The 22,700-nt window shown below is 39.3% G+C and overlaps 1 protein-coding gene across 6 annotated transcripts in view; it reads left to right on the forward strand.

Annotated features, from left to right (window-relative positions):
- LOC109078499 (NACHT, LRR and PYD domains-containing protein 12-like) overlaps positions 1-22,700 on the forward strand; it is a 53,589-nt gene that overhangs the window by 14,054 nt on the left and 16,835 nt on the right. The window contains exons 1-6 of one of the 6 annotated variants that reach the window (XM_042770821.1): positions 4,183-4,269; positions 4,984-5,079; positions 11,894-12,001; positions 21,319-21,426; positions 22,149-22,256; positions 22,442-22,522. In XM_042770821.1, coding sequence (XP_042626755.1) covers positions 5,012-5,079; positions 11,894-12,001; positions 21,319-21,426; positions 22,149-22,256; positions 22,442-22,522 — 473 coding nt within the window. In that variant the 5' untranslated portion in view covers positions 4,183-4,269; positions 4,984-5,011. The other 5 variants (XM_042770820.1, XM_042770819.1, XM_042770825.1 and 2 more) reach the window with 5 other exon arrangements.

Consider the following 22,700-nt stretch of genomic DNA (forward strand, 5'->3'; position numbering starts at 1 on the left):
CATGTGAATTGGCTTTTGTTTGAATATATATTTTTTTTCACGGCACGTGAATTTTTTTTTTGGGTGTGTCGTGAATTAGGTTCATTCATGCATGTGAAATTGTTTACGCATGTGTTAATCGTGTTTTTTGCGTGAATTATATTTGAGACTAATCTGTCTCCATACTCGTGTGCTATTTATTATTGTGTTTTATTGATGATGATGAATTGCTCAATCTCCATTGGATTGCATTGGATTGCTGCTGAAATTGACATGAAGTATAAATCTGGGCCGCATTAATGCAGCGGGCCTTACCTACCTGGGCTTAATTCCCCAGGGCCCCGGGCGCTGGAAATTGACAGAAAAATCCAGCGCCTATAAAATCATCATCTGAAAGCCATATTCAAGTTATTGGCCGTTATATTCCGAAACTCACGACAACACGTTAATGACATACTTTTACGTCTTGAATTCTTTTCTTTTATAAGATAATTGCCGCCTATTTCTAATGATGACAATAAACTAACATAGCTAATCTAATGTGACAGCAATGTCTCGTAATATGAAAGTGGTTTCGCAAAAAAAGAAAAAACAGCACAAGATAAAGTAGAACGTCAAGAACAGTATTTGTTAAAAAAAATTTTTCCGAAACAACAACATAATTTTTTAAACGCAATGCCCAGGGAAAGATGGAAGATGGTGCAGTAATAGTGAAGGGAGAGGGGATAAGGCGATATTTGCAGTTTGGTTGTTGTTTGTGGTTGGATGCTGTATGTTGTGGATTACGGAAGAGGATTAGGCCCAAATAAAAAAAAATAAAACCCATCTCGAGATTAAAGTCATTATAGATTGCGAGATTAAACTCGTTTAAATTTCGAGAAAAAAAGTCGAAATAACCATTCTTGAGAATAAACTCATTAAATTTCGAGAATAAAGTCTTGTGTTCCGAGAAAAAAAACTCGTTAAATTTCGAGAAAAAAAGTCGAAATACAATCGTGAGAATAAACTAATTTAATTTCGAGAATAAAGTCGTTGTGTTTCAAGAAAAAAAGTCGAAATGAAATGTAGAGAAATAACGCATTTCGATCAGTGTTTATTGCATACTTCCCTATAGAGGACATGGCAGAGTTGGAAAACTTAGTCCAAGCTATATTTTCTAGACTTTCCTTTCAGTAACAAAGAAAATACTATCAACTGTTAGCTAATTCATGACACATAATAATTAGCACACCAAACTTTAAAGAGAATTTGCAAGCGGCTAGGTCTTTTTAGAAAAAAAAATCAGTCCAATTTGCGCGATGTAGGCTACTCGCTTTTGTCCAACATGCAAGGTTATCGCTGGCTTCACCCAAATGCCACTCTGGCACTTGGACAGCTATGATAAATTAAAACCGTACGGGCATTGCCATTAATGGCGTGTAAATGTAATGAAGTTTATTCTCAAAGAATTGTATTTTCGACTTTTTGTTTCTCGAAATTTAATGATTTTTTTTCGCGAAAAACACATGACTTTAGTCTCGATACTTAATGAGTTTATTCTCAAGATTGTATTCGACTTTTTTTTTTCCCCTTTTTGCTTTCCCTCAAAATTTAACGAGTTAAATCTCGAAACACAACGACTTTATTCTCGATATCTTTAATGAGTTTATTCTCAAGATTGTATTTCGACTGGTTTTTTCTCGAAATTTTAAAATGAGTTTAATCTCGAGATGGTTTTGATTTTTTATTATTGCTTGGCCCTAATGCCCTCTCCGTTAGTAGCCTAGATATGATAGTCCTTCAAAATAATTAACTCCTTTTAAACTTAACAACTTGGTGTAGCTCCCAGTAGTTAGTTAGCCACCACACTAGAGCTGTGGATTATAATAATTTTTATGTATTGCAATGTTGATGCGAACGATGCTGCATACATGTAATTAAATAGGCCTTATCATACTAACATAACGATTTAAATAAAGCACTCTTGTTACTATTAAAGTTGCGTATGCCTTCATGAAGTAAACACTTAATTGCGCTTAATGTTCGTATCCCTTCTTTAAAGCAAGATATTTGGGCACATTTCGTTTTTTACTAAAAGACATGAATGATGAAAATCCTGTAGGACGTGCTTTATGAGATGTTAAAACTACTTTTAATCGCAATAATAAGTCATGAAAAAAGATCTCTGTACTCGTGCTTGACTGACACCCCCTAAGCGCGTGTGCAGAAAACCCTCACAAACAGCATGCAATACTGAATTAAATTGAGAATGATTCCATGACAAATGCATTTTTAACAGTCACTTGTTGCCACCTGGTGGGGTAACGTGTAATAGGTACAACGGCCACGCCTAACAGTAAAAGGGGTGGAACCATAACCTTTAACGATTAAATTATGCAGTTCCAATGGATGAAGGCAGGGCTCAACTCCGGGTGGGCCAGTGATTCAAAATTTTTACTTGCCCCACCAAAATTTTTCCTGGCCAGCCCCACAACAAAAAATTAATAAAAGTAAAAGACAAGAAAATAGGCCTATAAAATAAGCATAGATATTGTTTTCATTGTCTTTGTTTCATTTAACCTCAATAATAGGTTAATGACAGCAAAAGCTACTAGATTAACTTATATTTTAAATATTGTTAGACAAATAAACAGTAAATAATAAAATAGTTACAAATAATCAAATTACGAGTAATAGCACTAATAAATACAACAGAACAAACATATAAATGAAATTTATGGTGCTTTTCAAGTTTTTCATGTAGGTTTAAACAAGAGATTTTCAGGTACAGAAGTTGTAATCTAATGTATAACTATAGAATAGATTAAACTTTATCAAAAAATTATCAGTCAAGAGCAGTTACAGATGCATTGAAAATAAAAACGTTAAATACTGTGGAATTATTAAAAAAATGAAGACGCTTTAAACCTGAATTTAAACCCGCCAGTAGGTGGCAGCGAATCACTGTTAATGAGCAAATAATTGAGATTCAACCGATTCATTCAAGCGGCTGATTCACTCAGGAAGTGTTGCTCAGAGACGCAAGACAATTCTGTGGACTTTGGAACCATTTTCGTTGGCGAAATACAGCGAAACAGACGATTTGGTGTCTAAAATGTAAGTCACTTGATATTAAGTTCTTGTTTATCAAACTGTACGCTGAATAAAATCATCACATTTGTAATCATGCTAATATTTGGAGAAAAACGGCACTCTTTGTGTAATATTGGTTAACATAGATATTAAATTATTAATTATATGAAATATATACAGGGGCATATTTGAATTCTGAGGCATTAAGACTAAATCACGTGCACAAGTCTAACCTATTAGACTACGTCACAGAATGGGTGTGTTTTTGTTTGTTTTTTGTAAAGTGAGATGCATACTCGATAATATCAGATCGTTAAATCAACAATTACGATATCATAGACTACATATAACGCACACCATACAGCACTGGCCCGATCGGGCAAGTTGTTGTTGAGCAAATTGTCACGAGCGTCATTCACACTAGCCTCGGGCAATCGGGCAGTCCTTATTGTCGAGCCCTGGAAGGGCCCCTCAAGAGGTAAAGCCCAGGGGCCCCTTATAGTCTTAATGCGGCCCTGATTGTGATACGGTATTGACTCTACCCAGAGTGTAGTGTTTTAGGAATATGCTGACGTCAGCTTCAGAGTGTTTACTATTTTTGCTGTGAAATTGATAAATAAAATTGTATTTTCTTTTTTTGTATGGAACCATTTCTTTGTTTGTTCAGTGCCCGAACCTGATTGCCTAATTCTATAGAAGTCTTGGTGGTTACTTATAGTTCCCTGGGTTAGATCTTGGGGTGGCGTAGTCAAATTACAAAACTGCCGCTGCTACATATGCAATAATATGAATCCATTAAACGACGACAACAACATTTGATCTAAAGGTATCAAAGTTGTACAGCTGTACAAATCTCTAAATATTATTCCCTATAATGCACAAGGCTTGTTTTTTTTGTTTTTTTCCTTCAGATTATGCCTTTGTTTTTATATACGGTACTGAAACCATATTTTTGATTTGTTTAATCTACTGTAACTACGTAAATTCATTAAACTCTGCCACCATTTGAGATAAAGGTATCAAAACAACTATAAAATTCTGTAAATATTTTACACAGGAGTAGGAGCTAGGACCCATGCTTGTGATCTTGTCTAGGGCCCCATAAACTTCACAGAAGGCACTTACGTGGGATGATGTGAGCAGACCACTTCCTGTTTCCACATTCAGACTTTCCTCTAGCTAGATTAGCGAAACAGGTTATTTCTCCTACCATCACTGGTGCGTATCCGCTCTCCTGTTGCTTTCAAAATGTGTCTTTTTACTATTTTATTTCTATGCAGCTGAAATGCTGTCATGCAAAATAGAGCAATGAATTGTTTATAGTAAAGCTTTATGAATGCTTTGCAGTAAATATAATAGCCTACCTGAAAATCCAAACAAGGTGAGTGTAACAGAATGTGTTTAAAGTAGCATGAATGTGGTAGAATACTGTGACTCAGTCCACTGTGAAGTTTATATGCATTGTTAATTTTAAAAGTCAGTTAAGGTTTTGTTTTCGGTATGTTCTGTAGGCTACAATGCGGCCTTATTGGAACAGCATGAATCTTAGAACTACAGATAATGAAACAATGTACTTTTTACAGCACAAGTCCATGTGCATTTAGACAGAATGTCACCATATTTTTATAAGCATATTGACACGACTTTGATGTTTTAAAAATTATTTTACAATATGTATTCAAGACTGTAAATTCACATGTACATGGAGTTGACTTTAAATGAAACAAATGCAACATTTATTGACTTTGTTTAATATTTTATAAAAAAAAAAAAAAAAAAATGTCATACCACAGTAGATTAACTGCATAAAAGTTTAAATAAAAAATGGAAATGCAGCATCCCAGAATGTATCCAAAGACACTCAGGATCTTTGTCACTCCATATTTAACTTTAGTTAAAAAGTAATTATTTTGTGGCTTTCTATTTGTGTAGTGTCTTGAAGTGATTGGTGGAAACCTCCATGAGGACTGAATTATCCATGGACGAGACACAGACATTTACAAATGGAGACTTTCATCCAGAAATCAGGTACTCACATTGAAGTAACCATTAAAGGATCTTAATGAGGAGGACAGTTTTAGAGATATAATGGCATCTTTTTATACAGTCAAATTACTAATACAAACAAAGAGATCAGAGCTAGAACCCTTAGAAATTATTTGGATTCTATACTTTAATGGTATCACATTTCACAATTGTGTCCCAAACAACAACAATTTACATTTTACACATACAATTTTTACATCGGGCGTGTTTTCTTTCAGAATTATTATTCAGCGATAGAGAGAAAAGGTTAAATACTATATTATTTTATTTAATGAAAATGAGATAAAGACATTTTCGCACTGAAAGAGAAGTGATCTCACACTCAAAGAAACTTAAGACGTGAGAGGAGTTGTCTTATGTGTACAAATGCATGTATATGTGTAGTTTGGATGAATGAATATGAGAATGAACTGGTGAAACATTAAGACAATAAATACAATAAATAACATTTATGAATGATGCAGTGCTAACTGACATATCATTTATTACAGTACAGAAACTATAATGTATATTTTCTACCTAATTCTGTGCAGAAAATTAAAATTATTGTTTGTAATATATAAAACAATCATAAAAAATATAGATTATAAATGGTTATTGTCTAGCAGTGTATTTGATTTCTTATAGCAAATTCAAAGTAAGAGATAATAAAATAATTCCTTGTAAAAGAATAAATAAATAATAATAATAATACATAAATACATACATAAAATTATTGTATTTGACATTTCTGTCACTTTTGAAATGATAGCTAAGACCCTGGTGTGACAAAATGTTAGCCTATACATAATACTTGTAAAGCTCTTTTTTAAAATCTTGGGTTGTCTTGCCATAGCATCATTAAAATAGCATCTAACAATGGAAAAAAGTGTCTCTCTCTCTCTCACTCACTCACTCCACCTCACCACCTCTAGTTTCCATGACGCTGCTAGTGATAGGGTTTTCTGCATAAACAAGTGCTGGAGACTTGCATCATAGTTCATATCAGCCTCAGTTTGAATGTATCTTGTGTTGTGTGTGTCCTATATGAGTGAGTACAAATAATTGTTAACTGATTGATGCTTGCTTATCAATGATGACGCAGTTATTGGTTGTCCGATGTTATATCTACATGCCATTCTTGTAACATATCTGTTTATTTACCATATTCGGAGTTATAATGTTTATAATGCTATAAGTCATGTGGACAAATAATGAACATGGATGCTCTGTTATACAAAGTGTTTATACATCATTATGTTACTGTAAAAGGGGAGCAGCCTATAGTTGTATATGAATAATAATACTTGTAATGGTGTTTTCATTATACATATTGTTTCATTCCTTTAAGAGAAACCACATCCTCCACCACAATCATACATTTCATGAGTCAACTGATACACACCCAGCCCTCTCAAGAAGACAAGATTCTTTAAAGACTGTGTTTAAGTTCTGCCTCTAACTGGCTCACGCCTCCCGTCATTCTTAGCAACCCGTGTATGCTTATTTGCAGTGGTCCCAGAGTCCATCCTTGTCTATCACCTAAACGGCATTGTGTCCACTGCAGTCTTCAAGCTTCTTGGTCCATATCTTGTTAGTAGACTGATATGCATGTAAAGGCTTACTCCCCCTCTGAGTTGATCATATCAAATCTGTGAAAATAAACCTGTTCAAACTGATATTTCCCTCTGTGGTGTTCTGACCGACATACCTGGTTCACTGTGATTCAAGCTAGCCCAAACAGTATCCTGTAGCTCTTCGCTACATTTTGTGGTCCTTCGAGCCAGATCGTAGTTGTGCTGGGACTATGCAACAGAGTGATGAAGCATTGTGGGCCCCCTCCACTCAGCCCAAATGTCAGTTAAGCTTTAAAACATTTCATCCAGGTCACCAGTAACAAACAATGGAGCGTGCTCTGCTGGACAAACTACGTAATTACACCATTTATAAACATTTTTTCTGCATTTTTATGTTCTGTAAAAAAAAAAATTTCATATCGGCGGCATATTCGCTGATAATGATATATCTGCGACAGGCTCATATTGGCCGATAAAATTGGCAAAACAATATATCGGTCAGGCTCTGGTGAGAACACAGGAGGATATCTGCTCCAGACGAAGGCTATAGAATCTAGTGAACGTTTTGTGGGTCACCCAGCCCTCAGCTCTACAAATATCTGTCAGCAAGGCACCATGAGCCAGCACCCAGGAGGATGCAACAATTCTAGTAGATTGAGCTCGCAACCCCTGAATGGGTAGGGCACACCCTGTGCCTGATAAGCCTGGGTGATGGCATCCACTATCCAGTGGGCCATCCTCTGCTTAGAGACAGCATTACCCTTCTGCCAGCTTCCATGGCAGACAAAGAGCTGGTCTGAGGTCCTGAAGCTTTGTGTCTGGTCTATGTAGCAACTCAAAGCTCGGACCTGACAAAGCAAAGCTAGGGCTGGGTCTGCCTCCTCCGGGGAGTGCAGTAGACATGGGTGCCACAGGATGCCCCGTTTCTGAGTCGGTAGATCCTTCCTCAGAAGAATCTGCCAAGGAGGGGCTGTCACAAGGAGCATCCGTTTCGGGAACCAGGTCTGATTGGGCCTATAAGGCACCATGAGCAGGACCTGCTCCTCATCTTCCCTGATCTTGCACAGTGTCTGTGTAAGAAGGCTCACTGGGGGAAACGCATACTTGCGAAGGCTCGCGGCCAGCTGTGTGCCAGTGCATCCATGCCGAGTGTTCCTTTAGTCAAGGAGTAAAACACTGGCAGTGAGAAGTCTCTGGATATGCAAACATGTCTAACATCTCTAAATCAGCTGGACCGTCTGGGGATGGAGTCTCCATTCCCTGGGGAGTGCAGCTTGTGACAGCTCGTCGGCTGCCCGGTTGTGCAAGCCCGGAATGTGAATGGCACGAAGACACCTCAGATGCCTCTGACTCCAGAGGAGGATGTGGTGGGCGAGTTGCGACATGCGACGGGAGCGTAGACCACCTGTCGGTTGATGTCACAATGGTTGCAGTGTTGTCCGTGCAGACCAGTACATGCTTGCCTTGTAAGCCTACTTTGAGATGGATCAAGGCGTACTGCCAGCAACTCTAGGCATTTGATTTGCCAGTGCTGTTGGGGGCCTGTCCAAACCCCCAACACTGCAAGCCCAAGCTGTGGCCCCCCAGCCCGTGGTGGAGGCATCCGTGAGCCACAGCATGCCTGGAGACCTATTCTAGGGGCACTCCTGCCCTGAGAAATGCAAGGTCTGACCACGGGATGAAGGTTTGGCAGCAGGCATTGCCAACTCACCTTGGGACTTGGCCATGGAGCCAGTGTTGAAGCGGTCTCATATGAAGCAGCCCCAGCGGCGTGACTGCCACTGCAGCTGCCATATGCCCCAGGAACCTCTGAAACTGTTTCAGTGGGACTGCCATCCTGCTCTTGAACATATTCAGGTAGTTCAACATGAACAGAGCATGTTCCTGCACGAGGTGTGCTGTCTGTTCGACTGAATCTAACTCCATACTGAGAAAAGAGATCCTCTGTGTCAGGGAGAGTTTGTTCTTTTCCCAGTTGACCCGAAGGCACAACTGACTGCGGTGCAAGAGCAACAAGTCTCTGTGTTCACACAACTGATCCTGAGACTGAGCTAGTATGAGCCAGTCATCGAGGTAGTTGAGAACATGAATGCCCTGTTTTCTCGGGAACAAGGGCCGCCTCCGTAACTTTCATGAAGACATGGGGCGACAGGGACAACCCAAAGGGCAGGACCTTGTACTGATATGCTCGTCCCTCTAATGCAAACTGCAGGAATGGCCTGCGTCGCGGAAGGATCGAAATATGAATGTACACGTCCTTCAGGTTGATTGCTGCAAACCAATCTCGGGGACGGATGCCCCCGAAGATACGCTTCTGCATGAGCATCTTGAACGGAAGCTTGTGAAGGGTCTGGTTCAAGACGTGCAGATCCAAGATTGGCCTTAACCCACCACCTTTCTTGGGTACAATGAAGTAAGGGCTGTAAAACCCCATCTTCATATTGCTTGGAGGGACCGGCTCTATCGCATCCTTCGCCAGTAGGACTGCGATCTCTGCATGCAAAACAGGGGCATCTGCCTCCTTCACTGAAGTGAAGTGGATGCCCCTGAACTTGGGAGGACGCCGGGTGAACTGAATTGCATAGCTGAATCTGATGGTCTGAAGGAGCCAACCAGACGGACTGGGAAGCACAAGTGGCACCAACTGAACCACCTACGTACCCACAGTGGGGCAACGAGGGGGAACGCAGGGACACGTCTCGGGCGTCTCTTTACCGGTACAAAGCAAGGACAGTGTGTGTGTGTGCAACACTCACCTGCATTTGGGCAGAGGGTGTGTGAGTAGTACATTTGATCGCACTCTTGAACCCCCCACAACTGCTCATTGGCGAGAGAGGAGAGTGAGTGTGATCCGAGACTGGCCAGTCCACAACTCCCCGTCCTCTCTGGGGACCCAGAGATAGAAGAAACTGCTCTTTTGTCAAGGTCACCATCTCCCAAAGAGCAGCCTCAATCTCTGGGTCGCCCATCTCAGGGCCTCTTGCTCTTCCGCTTACCAGGAGGTTTGGTGGGGACCTGGATGACTGGGGTGGCTGCCCTGCAACTGACTTCACGGCACTGCTTTGCTGGAGGCTGCTGCGTTTGCTGTGCGGGAGCAGAGGGGGCAGGGGACCCCCCTTGGCAATGAGCAGACTGAGGTGCTGCTGCAGCTGCACGCCAGGAGGTGGAGGCAGCATATGTTTGCGGACCCTATTCGCGCAGACAAGATACGCCATCAGTGTGGTGGCAGCAGGATGTGAAGAGGCCAGTCTGGGACACGGTGGCATTTAAAAACCGAGTCTTGTCGGTCTCCCTCATGTCAGCCAGACACAGCCAGAGATGGCGTTCCTGGACAACCATAGTAGACATCGCACAGCCCAGAGACCACGCAGTGACCTTTGTCGCTCGTAGTGTGAGGTCAAATAGCAGTGCAGAGCTCTATAAGAACTTCTGGGTCATGGCCACCCTTGTGCTGGTCCTTCAGTGCCTTGGCATAAGTGCCTTGCCACATAAGCACTGCCGCTCAGGCCTGACGAGTACCTACAGGCCCGGGAGAGGAGCGATGGATTTCAGTGACGGGTGGAAGTGGTATTTTGAAATAATTGCATCGCAACTGACCACTCCACCGGAGGGACTTCCATATACCCCCGCGCTGCCCCACTATTGAGGGTGTGAGGGAGGATGAGCCACCAGGGCTCAGGACGCGGTGGAGGGTTCCACTCGAGCCCAACATTCTCGGCGGCCCGGGCAAGCATAGCCACCCTATCCGAATCCGGCATCAGCAATGTCGGCTCATCATCTCCAGAAAGGTCTGGCTCACCCTCTGATGCAGCGATTGAGATGCGATCGTCGAAAGATACAAGTGGTACCCTACAGTAGGGTCCAGCCTGTTCCCTGGGCAGCTCCACTGCGAAGTGCTGTTGGAAGGAGGAGCCCTCGAAGGTTGGTTTCTTCGGAGGGGAATTCCTCACTGTCACTGTAAGACCAGTCTGGCTCTTGCCAGAAGTAGCACCCCCCCCAGCTCTTGCCAAGGGGAACCCTGCCCCTTTGCAGGAAACAAAGCCTGGTCCGCAACTCAGCGGCGGTCGTTTTGCCGCAATGAGAGCATGACTCATCCAAAACACGGCCTCAGCATGCTTAATGCCCAGACACGTGAGGCAGCGATGATGACCATCAACCGGCACCAGGTAACGACCGCATCCAGAAACTCATGGGTGAAAAGGCATCTTTAAAAAGACATGTCTTTAAAAAGACGTCCACATGTGAATCCTCTTTAGGGGATTGCTCTTTTAAATGTGCTGATGCGCACAGGGGAGATGGCGGCTTGCAACACAAACAGGGGATAGTGCAGCCTGATGTGTGCAACCCACTCGAAATGGGAAGAACCACCGCCACTGAAGCAACACACCGCCAACATCAGAGCTTCCCAAGAGCGTGCTGAACTCGTTGAGTCTTCACTTTGTAGCAGAGAAGTCAGGAGCAGAACGATATAACTGTTCGGCTCCTTAGCGAACAGCTGAAAATGCGTTGCACCTGCTACCTAATTATACTCACGCTGTGACCAAGGTGACATCGAGAGTGAACAACTGAAAAGGAAAACATTGTATTCTTTGGATTAATGTATATAACTCTCATTGTTTTTGTTCTTTGTATTTGTAATTGTTTTTCTTTTACGGCATAATAATAATAACAGAACATTTGTTCTGAGACATTGCTTATGATTTATGATTAGACATATTTACATTTTATGTCTAAACACCATGTAAAAGTGAATTTTGCATAATTGGTGCCCTTTAAAAACACTAATAAAAGTATTATAGATAAAATTTCTGAAACATTATTTTTTAATACAAATTCATTATTTAGCTCACTTCCACTAGATACAGTCCCAGACTTCACCCAAAAATTTTAATTCTGTCATTTACTTACCCTAAAGTTGTTCCAGAATTGTAGGGTTTTTTCTTCTTCTGTTTACCACAAAAGAAGATTTTTTTTTTTTTTTTTTGATGAATATGGATAACCAAACGGTTGCTGTTGTATGATTTTTTTTTCATACTATGGAAGTCGGTGGGGGCTAGAAATGCTTTGGTTACCAACATTCTTCAAAATATCTTTGTGTGTGTGTGTGTCTTCAACAGAATAATAAACATTTAATTTCTAGGTGAACAATCCCTTTAACAGCATGTTGCTATGTAACAAATATGCCATAACATTAAATGACATCTAAAATATAATTTTTATATTTGTGCTTTTTAATTAAGGCCCATCTACCAAGATAAATCAGAACCCAGTTGTGTGTCCATGAAGAGTGAGCGGTCAATGGGATGCCCTCCAAAATTTAATGGTGGAATCTTTCCTCCTGGTTACAGGTAATTACTGTAGATGACAGAAAAATGATAACATTGTGTAACTGAGATGGAAATTGTGCTCATATATTTCCTCTTTAGCTCCACTTAACAGAATAAAAAGGTCATGTTGTATATAAATCATCAGATCAAGGGACTTACAATTTAAGTATATTTTTGTATGACAAGGAATGATAATAAAATATTATTCTGGTAACTGTGGAGTCAAACTCACTTTACCTCTCTGTGATGATGCTTATAACTCTAGAGCTTGATCAGCTTTAGTGGCTGGTTGCATAAATTACTTATACTAGTCTTAGGGGCCGTACACACAGAACACACCTTTGCATCTAAAAATGCGAGACGCACCTGGCCAGTTTTTTTTTCTCTTCAAGTCTGGTCATTACCTTTTTAAGTTAGTTACAAATAGGTCTTTTCAAATTGATCCTCTCTGCAGAACAATCGGTTTTTATGGGCAGGCACATTCAAGACTCTGAAGTAAACACCCACTGCTTTGATTATATATATATATATATATATATATATATATATATATATATATATAGATAGATATATATATATATATATATATATATATATAGTTCAGTCATGAATCTCTAGATGGCGTAGGCTGACGGGTTGATAACATAACTGATGATATTCAGAGAGTAAACGACTTCATGCTGCATATGCAGCCACTGTGCTTACTACCTTGCATTTATTTGGCTGGCTATCATTCACTTGAGATTCCTGCAGCGCACTTTTAGAGTTTCTCTGAAACCCTCCACCTTCCCCAACTCCACCTGTATAGATCTGCTACGGGTTATTTTATATGCTATTTGTTCAGCAGCAGTATGTCTTAAATACTCGCAGCACCGTATTGCCATATGCATTGTTAGTAGCAAGTTCCTATACTTGCTTGCAGCAGCAGCAATAATTTACAACGACAGCAATATCCAACAGCAGCAGCAATTCAGCAGCAGCATAGCAGATCTATTCCGCCAAGACCAAATACATCAACACTGTCATATCCATTACCAAATCTTCTGAGAATTGTCATGATTGAACTACAGTTTTGCATATTAATATAATAGATGGACACTGCTGTGACATACTCTGAAAACAGCATGTGTCATTTGAGTTAAAAACAAAAAACGTATAAACCAAGTATGGTGACCCATACTCAGAATTCGTGCTCTGCATTTAACCCATCCAAAGTGCACACACACCCCGAGCAGTGGGCAGCCATTTATTCTGCGGCGCCCGAGGAGCAGTTGGGGGTTCCGTGCCTTGCTCAAGGGCACCTCAGTCGTGGTATTGCCGCCCTGAGACTCGAACCCACAACCTTTGGGTTAGGAGTCAAACTCTCTAACCACTGGGCCACTCTTTTTTTTTTTTTTTTTTTTTAGACAGTAATTCAAGCTGACAACTGTCAGAGCATCTCCTCAGCTTTCTGGAGTTTGTTGGTGATTTTGTTGGTCAGATGTCCAGATATTGGATATGTATCTGATTTAAAACCACATTTGAAAATGCAAATTATAGCCTTATAGGTAAGCAATAATATTGTGTAACTGATACAGAACTTAATAGGTAGCCAGTGCAGAGACTGTAGTATTGGGGTAATATGATCATATTTTCTTGACCTGGTAAGGACTCTAGCCACTGCATTTTGGACTACCTGTAGCTTGTTTATTGAAGATGCAGGACAACCACCTAGCAGTATATTACAATAGTACATCTAGAGGTCATGAATGCATAAACTACAGTGTCTTCCATAAGTATTGGGACAGCAGGGACCAAATTGCTTTGTTTTGCTGTGTAGTCAGGACATTTGCAAATATGATTAAAAGATGAATATAAGACAAAACTACAGAATGTCAGATTTTATTATTAGCTGTTTCAACACATACACGTTTTACCAAATAAAAAGGACAGCACTTTTAGAATTCAGCCCACTATTTGATGTGAGCATAAGTATTGGGACAGTTGAACTTACTTCAGATGTAAAAGATTGAAAGCTATTATTTTGTGGCAGATCCCTTGGGTGTAATCAGAGCAGGGAGTCTGTGACTCGTAGACATCACCAGACTCTTGGTCTTATGCTTTGAAATGCATTTCCAAGCCTTTAATGCAGCAAATTCCAACTGTTGCTTGTTTTGGGGAGTTTCTGCCATTAGTCGCCTCTTCAGCTGGTGAAATTCATGTTCAATCAGATTTAAATCTGGATATTGATTTGGGCAATCTAAGACTTTCCATTTCTTTGCCCTGATAAACTTCGTGACTGAACTGGCAGGGTTGTTTTGGGTCATTGTCCTGATTAAATATTTAGTGCTTTCTGATGAGTCTGGTGCTATTTTCTTGAATATTGGTAGCCATGATGTTTCTGTACCCTTCCAAATTCATCCTGCTACTGTCATCATACATTAAGTCATCATTAACATTGAAGAAGCCTGTTCCAGAGACAGCCATGCATGCCCATGTCATGACACCACCTCCACCATGCTTTATAGATGAGGCTGCATGCTTAGAATCCCCTTTTTTTTCTCCACGCTTTTGCTTTCTAATCACTTTGATAAAGGTTCATCTTTGTCTCATCTGTACATAAAACTCTGTTCCAAAACTCTACTGGATTTTGCAAACTCTAATCTTGCCTTTCTGTTTTTGGTGCTGGTCAGAGGTTTGCATCCTACTGTGTAGCATCTGTGATTCTGTGTCAAAGTCTCTTGCGGACAGTAGACTGTCAGAGCATCTCCTCAGCTTTCTGGAGTTTGTTGGTGATTTTACAGACATGTATTTTAGGGTTCATTTTCACAGCTTCTATGATTTGTCTTTTATCAACTGCTGTTGTTTCATCAACTTCTGTTGTTTTTCTCAGCTGATCAGGTGATTGTTGGTTGCTGATGCTGCCGATAGTTTCCAAACTTGATTTCTTCATGCCCTTTGTTTTTTCGATAGCTCTGATTGATTTCCTCTTTTCTCTTTTCTTTTAGCATCCAAATTGCTTGCTTTTCTCTCAAAGTCAGCTCCCTCGTCTTCATCCTAGTTTTTGTGTGTCGTCATGCAAGAGTTAGAATGCAGAAGCAATGGATATCACTGATACGACACATTCCCTGCTTTTAATATCTGAAGAATGAATTCAACAGGACACAGCTGATCACTTAGAAAGACCTGTGAGGCAACTGTTCCAATACTTATGCTCACATCAGATAGAGGGATTAAACTCTAAAAGTGCTGATCTTCTTAGTTGGTAAAACATCTGTGTTGAATCACCCAATAATAAAATTAGACATTCTGTAGTTTTCTCTCATATTCATCTTTTTTTCATATTTACAGATTTCTTGACTCCACAGCAAACAGGACAATTTTGTCTTTACTGTTCCAATACTTACGGAGGGCACTGTAGCTTTTTTGCATCAGAAACAGGTAACATGTTTCATAGCTTGGCAATGTTTCTAAAATGGAAGAATGCTGTTTTTGTAACATATGCTTTTCAAAAGACAAGTTGCTGTCTAATATAACAACCAGATTTTTGACTGTAGAGGAAGTTACAGTACATATGTCTAGTTGCAAATTGTAATCTACAAGATTCTCTGTACTGTTTTCTGGTCCAATAGGTAATATCTCTGTCTCATCCGGATTTAATAGGAGAAAAGTATTGGTCATCCAATCTTTTACATTTTTAACACACTCTGTTAGCTTAGATAATTTAGAAGTTTCATCTGGTCTCATTGACATATATAGTTGAGTATCATCATCATATCAGTGAAATCCCATATTTCAAACCCCGTAAACTAATCCCGTATTTTCTAATAATATTACCAAGGGGCAACATATATATTGAAAATAGCAGAGGACCTAGGACAGATCCTTGTGGCACTCTATATTTTACTGGTGATAAATGGGATGACTCCCCATTTAAATAAACAAAATGGTAGCGATCGGACAGGTAGGATCTAAACCAGGGGTAGGCAAGTTTGGTCCTGGAGAGCCGCAGTCCTGCAGAGTTCAGCTTCAACCCTAAGAAAAAACCTGACCTGCCTGTAGCCTTAGTAATCCTGAAGACATTGATGAGCTTGTTCAGGTGTGTTTGAATTAGGGTTGAAGCTGAACTCTGCAGGACTGTGGCTCTCTAGGACCGAACTTGCCTACCCCGATCTAAACCATCTTAAAGCCTGCCCTTGAATATCTATATAGTTTTGTAATCGTTCTATGAGTATGTCGTGATCTATGGTGTCGAACATAGCACTAAGATCAAGTAAAACAAGCAAAGAGATGCAACCTTGGTCTGACGCAAGAAGCAAGTCATTTGTAATTTTAACAAGTACAGTTTCTGTGCTATGGTGGGGCCTGAAACCTGACAGAAATTCTTCATAGAGATCTTTTTTTTTTTGTAGGAAGGAGCACAATTGAGCAGACACAACTTTTTCAAAAATTGTAGACATAAATGGAAGATTTGAAATGGTTCTGTAATTTGCCTGATCACTAGGATCTAGTTGTGGTTTCTTAATAAGAGGCTTAATAACCGCCAGCTTGAATGGTTTTGGGACGTGACCTAAAGATAACGACGAGTTAATAATATTGAGAAGCAGTTCTTCTGCTACAGGTAACAACTCTTTCAGTAATTTAGTGGGTACAGGATCTAATAAAAATGTTGTTGGTTTAGATGCAGTGATAAGTTTATTTAGCTCTTCCTATCTTATAGTTGTAAAACACTGCAGTTTATCTTTGGGTCCAATTAATGAAGCTGAAGTATTAGACGCTGTAGAATCTACATTTGTTATTGTATTTCTGATGTTATCTATTTTATCAGTAAAGAAATTCATAAAGTCATTACTATTAAACTGTAAGGAAATTTTTAGTTTGGGTGGCATCTGTTGTACCATGGCACAGTACGTTTATCTCTAACCTTTTTTTTAATTTGATGGGGGCAACAGCTTCTAATGTATTAGTAATTTAAACAATTACTAAAAATTTGAGTAGACCATTAAAAATTGTAGAAGGTTAAAAACATGCGAGACAGACATTAGTATGATGCAAGCAACACAGCTACAACAAATAAAATTAATAATGGGTGTGTTAGATTTGTATTGTGCAAATAATCAAGCACTGACAATAATCAGTCATATTGGTGGCACTGAGGGGCCCCCATGTAAAGTTTTGGTTAGAACCCCATAAAGGCTTGGGCAGCCCCTGTGAAAGTGGCTCAGATCGGAATAAAAAAAAAAAAAAAAAAAAAGACATATGTTGTACACGTGTAAACACAAAAATCCACACGAGTCTGTGTAACCCCTCTCTCCCGGGTCCTCACCGCCACACCTCGCACTTGCGATGATTGGGTCTCGAACCCGGGTCTCCGGCATGGGAGGCAGACGCACTAACAAGGAGGCTAAATGACTGCTAGTCGGTAGTGCGTCTCTTGAGATCAGCGGAGTGAGGCATCAGATACCAGTCATGTTTAAGTGAATGTCAGCGAGAGGGCCAAAAGACTGGATCCGTGCATTGAGACTTGCAGTGTAAACGCATTCTTTATGTTTACATGTGTGCAATAAATTCCGATCTGTGTCAGATGTGAGTAAAAATTTTCAGTGTAGATTTTTTTTTTGTGCCAGTATACATGCAGCCAAAGTGACAATTCCAAAATGAGTTGTTTTAGCAAAGTGATTTCGATAAAAGCTGTTTTTGAACAAGAAAGATCTGAGTTCCGAAACTTACAGGATGTTTTTATAGTACATTGATTTGTTATATGTCGAAATATTAAGGAAAATTTGATTTGTCAGTTCATGACCCACAGTCTTTAAAGGGATAGTTAACAAAAAATTTAAATTACTCCATGATTTACTCATCCTCAAATCATCCTAGGTGTGTAGGAATTTCTTCGTTCTTTCAGATGAATACAATTGGAGTTGTATTAAAAAATGTCCTGGCTCTTTTAAGCTTTATAATGGCACTAAATGGTGGTTGAGATTTTGAAGATTTCCATCCATCATAAAAAGTGCTCCACACGGCTCTGGGGGTAAATAAAGGCTTTCTGAAGTAAATTGATGCATTTGTGTAAGAAAAAATTAGGGCCGTAATGTTGGCAGATTTTTACCACCATGGTGGTAATGGACCAACTACTGCCAGTGGTGTTGTGTTGAGATATATATATATATATATATATATATAAATATATATATATATATACAGGTATATAATTAACAAATGTTCATGTTTATTTTAGCACTTCTGTCAGTGAATTCTCAACCTGCAAAACATTAAAATAAATATCAAAAGAAATAATAGAGTTAAACAAGAAAGTAGCCTAAATAAGAAAGTTAAATGCACCCTGTCTACCGGATGCGAGTGGCGCAACACACACAATACTGTAGAACTCATTATAATCAGTGATGCTACACTGGAAGCAGCAGGACGTGACATGACAAATCCCCAAACGTAAATTGCTTCGTCCTATTTATGAGGTACTGAAAGAGTTCAAATGTCCTGTGTAGACACTAGACAGACTAAACCTGTTGCGATGCGGTGGTGTCGTGTTCAGTGTAGAAATGGTTCCAGTGTAGAGATGGTTCCAGATCAGCGATGTAGTATTTGGTTTCCCAACAAGGTCCATCGCCCAACACAAAATTAATTTACTGAATGCATAAACTGTGTTTTCCTGCGCTCAAACCTGCCAATCTAAACCAAACGCTGTGAATGGCATTTGAGGTAGTTTGTAAATTACCTTAGACTTATAGTCTAAATAAAACAATTTACAACTATTACTGTTATTACACTTGTATACAAAACTTCGTATTATGCTTGTGTGTGACGGCACATGCACTACCGCCAGTGGCAGTAGACAACCGCGGAGTGATGAACACGGAAGCGCAGAGGAGAGAACAAAACAAAGCACCGGTCACAAATAAGAAGTACAAAAAGGGGATTTGTAAAGAAATGTCAGAGGGTTTCAATATAAGCCAAGAGGAGACTGGTTTTCCTTTGCTTTAAGCAAAACTTGGTTCTCTCCAGACTAGCATATTCTCACCACAGCTTACATTACGCCTACATCATCTGCTGGAACACCACTCTTTCATGAACGCGTGTATAACAGTTAGTGGAAGCTAGAGATTACGGTTTGTAAAGTTTTAAATATTGATATTTTTCCTACACAAATGCATCGGTTCGCTTCAGAAGACCTTTATTCAGGCCCGGATTGGCTAATCGGGAGGACCGGGAGAATTCCCGGTGGGCCGGTCTGTTATTTTTGGCTGCGAGGGCCGGTGTTGTCATGCAACTGGGGTTGAGATACGCTATGCTGCATCCACTCACAGCAGCCCCACTCTTTTTATTTATTATCTTCTTGCAGCCCCACTCGCAGGGTTGCCAGCTGTTCCGTATAATATGGAATCGTCCCGTGTTTAAGGCATCAAAGAAGCATCCCGTATGAAAGCTATAGCCTACGGAATGCAGTTTGTCCCTTATTTGCAAGCGAAATTCTTCCGCTTCACAGCGAGCGAGACTTACTGTAATTCCCTTCCACTGTCCGTGTTTTGATTTTACCAAATCAGTTTGGGCGAATGCAAACAACTTATTGATCATGAGCCCAACATCCAGCAAGGCAGAAAAACATTCAGTCTACACGAGGGAAGACATCTTTCATTGTAAATTAATACTGTTGAATAGAGAAAAAATAGACTACATTTTTATAAAAATTAACTTCTGGTGTATTCTTAAAACTAGACCCAAGTACAAATCCAAAAACCAGAAGAAGCTCACTCTCTAAGCTTTCTTAAATTAAAAAATATGCATTTTCATCCATTCATAGGCTATATGATTGCAATCAAATTTTAGGTAAAAAAAATGTTTATGCTTTATTGACTTGTTTCATTGACGTTCAGTTGTTATGCCTTTAAATTTCATGCCATTTGTATGTATGTAATACATACTTGTGCAGTAATTTTTTTAGAATAGTTTATTGTACATAAATAGGTTAAGCAAAACAAATGTTATTATTTCCGAGAACTTTTTAGGCAGACATTATGGTACAAATATTTTGAGCTTCCCTTATTCTGTCTCCTATTTTCTTATAAAGAATCACAATTGTCCCTTATTTTCCATTTCTGAAGTTAATTGGCAGCCCTAATGATGACGTAATTATCTTTTAACTCCCCTGACAGAGACACCTTGCTGAAAAAACATCAGTTGTTGAATATATGTGATCAAAAATACAATGAATCACAAGGCTGTAGGGAACAGTTCACTATGCAGATGTAGGCCTATATACTGAGGTTTTGATAATATTATTTAAATAGGCCTATAGTCAGTTGTGAACTAAAGCAGGCCGGTCCAAGACATGTAACTTCAGGGCTGAAAATGAGTCCCACTCTGGCCCTGCCTTTATTAACCCACTGAGCCGTGTGGAGCACTTTATATGATAGATGGATGCACTTTTTTTGACTTCAAAATCTCAGTAGCCATTCACTGCCATTATTAAGCTTGGAAGAGCCAGGACATTTTTTAATACAACACAGAAAGTCATATAAACCTAGGATGGCTTGAGGGTGAGTAATTTATGGGGTAATTTTCATTTTTGGGTGCACTGGTCCCAGGCAGATGTGGCCAATTAGCAAGCTCCACCTAATGAATGATGATCTCCAATTCCTAGTTTTCAGTGACGCCGAGACCTGGTGCGCAAATCATCCACAGAACTGGAGCACAGGCCTGTTGATATTTCATCTATTTTAAGCCACGAATATTTAGATCACAACAACAAATTAACACAGAACAAACAAACAAACTGGGCATTTAGAATCAATATACAGCACCCGCTGCAAAATTTTAGCACCAAAACCAACAGGAAATAAAGTGGCTGTTTGGTATTTTAAGATCACTGTCTTAGTACATAAGTACTTAGTGCAATACTGGTAAAAAGTAATTGGTTGGCAGCAGAGTAAGCCTTGTTTTGCCCTCCAGGTGGGTGTTCCTATAAGGATGTGAAGTCATGAGAAAAATATGAATTCGCACAAAGGATGGCGCTGCAAAAGTTTTAAATTGTAGTAACACTCAAAATGCGGAGTGAATGCAGTTGTGAATTACTAAGTGAATAGAATACTAACTGAATGCAGTTGTTTGACACACTATGTTCTCCTTTTGGCATGGTCACATGTCTCTCATAATAAAGTGCAATATTTATGATCCCTTTTATTTGCTTTAATTTTTTACAATTATTATTATTATTTAAATATTTTTTTACATTTTTCTGATTCTGCAAGGGTTATGTAAACTTATGTCAAGACCTGTAGCTATTAATTGTATTAAAATGACTAAATGACCTCTGAAAATATGATAATATCTTGCTCTTTAAGGTCAGTCAACCGAGAAAGATCAGAACCCAGCTGTGTGTCCATGAAGAGTGAACGGTCAATGGGATGCCCTCCAAAATTCAATGACAAAGGATGTCTTCCTGATCACAGGTAATTAGATTGTGAGGGGACATAAACATTTGGACTACTGAATCATCCACAGAACTGGAGCACAGGCCTGTTGATATTTCATCTATTTTAAGCCACGAATATTTAGATCACAACAACAAATTAACACAGAACAAACAAACAAACTGCAAGTTCTGGGCATTTAGAATCAATATACAGCACCCGCTGCAAAATTTTAGCACCAAAACCAACAGGAAATAAAGTGGCTGTTTGGTATTTTAAGATCAATGTCTTAGTACATAAGTACTTAGTGCAATACTGGTAAAAAGTAATTGGTTGGCAGCAGAGTAAGCCTTGTTTTGCCCTCCAGGTGGGTGTTCCTATAAGGATGTGAAGTCATGAGAAAAATATGAATTCGCACAAAGGATGGCGCTGCAAAAGTTTTAAATTGTAGTAACACTCAAAATGCGGAGTGAATGCAGTTGTGAATACTAAGTGAATAGAATACTAACTGAATGCAGTTGTTTGACACACTATGTTCTCCTTTTGGCATGGTCACATGTCTCTAATAATAAAGTGCAATATTTATGATCCCTTTTATTTGCTTTAATTTTTTACAATTATTATTATTATTTAAAATATTTTTTTTACAATTTTTCTGATTCTGCAAGGGTTATGTAAACTTATGTCAAGACCTGTAGCTATTAATTGTATTAAAATGACTAAATGACCTCTGAAAATATGATAATATCTTGCTCTTTAAGGTCAGTCAACCGAGAAAGATCAGAACCCAGCTGTGTGTCCATGAAGAGTGAACGGTCAATGGGATGCCCTCCAAAATTCAATGACAAAGGATGTCTTCCTGATCACAGGTAATTAGATTGTGAGGGGACATAAACATTAGGACTACTGAGTCCATGATGCATTTTTTTACAGCCTTTTCTCAGTAACTACCTTACTTATCTAGGTAGACCCCATATACTATATTACCCTTCCACCATCACCAGGCTTGTGCCGTGTTTGAAAAAATTTGATGTCAGATTTTTTTGTTTTTCAGAGTCCAGCAGGAGAAATCAGACAGAGAAACTGGACAGAACAGCTGGAAAAGAAACCAGAGAATCGACATCAGAGAACAAGGGTGAGACTATAATTTACATATCTAAAAACAATAGCTTAGGAGATAAATTAATTTTTGTGATCTTCTCACAAATAATGGCTCCAACAGTTTTTTCCTTCCAAATCTTGTAAAAAAAAAAAAACTATTACAAGCGGGCAAATTTGGAATGTATTGATCAGACTGCATATGTTTACTAATT

Source organism: Cyprinus carpio, chromosome A15 (assembly GCF_018340385.1).
Source record: "Cyprinus carpio isolate SPL01 chromosome A15, ASM1834038v1, whole genome shotgun sequence".
In the NCBI taxonomy this organism is placed as follows: Eukaryota; Metazoa; Chordata; class Actinopteri; order Cypriniformes; family Cyprinidae; genus Cyprinus; species Cyprinus carpio.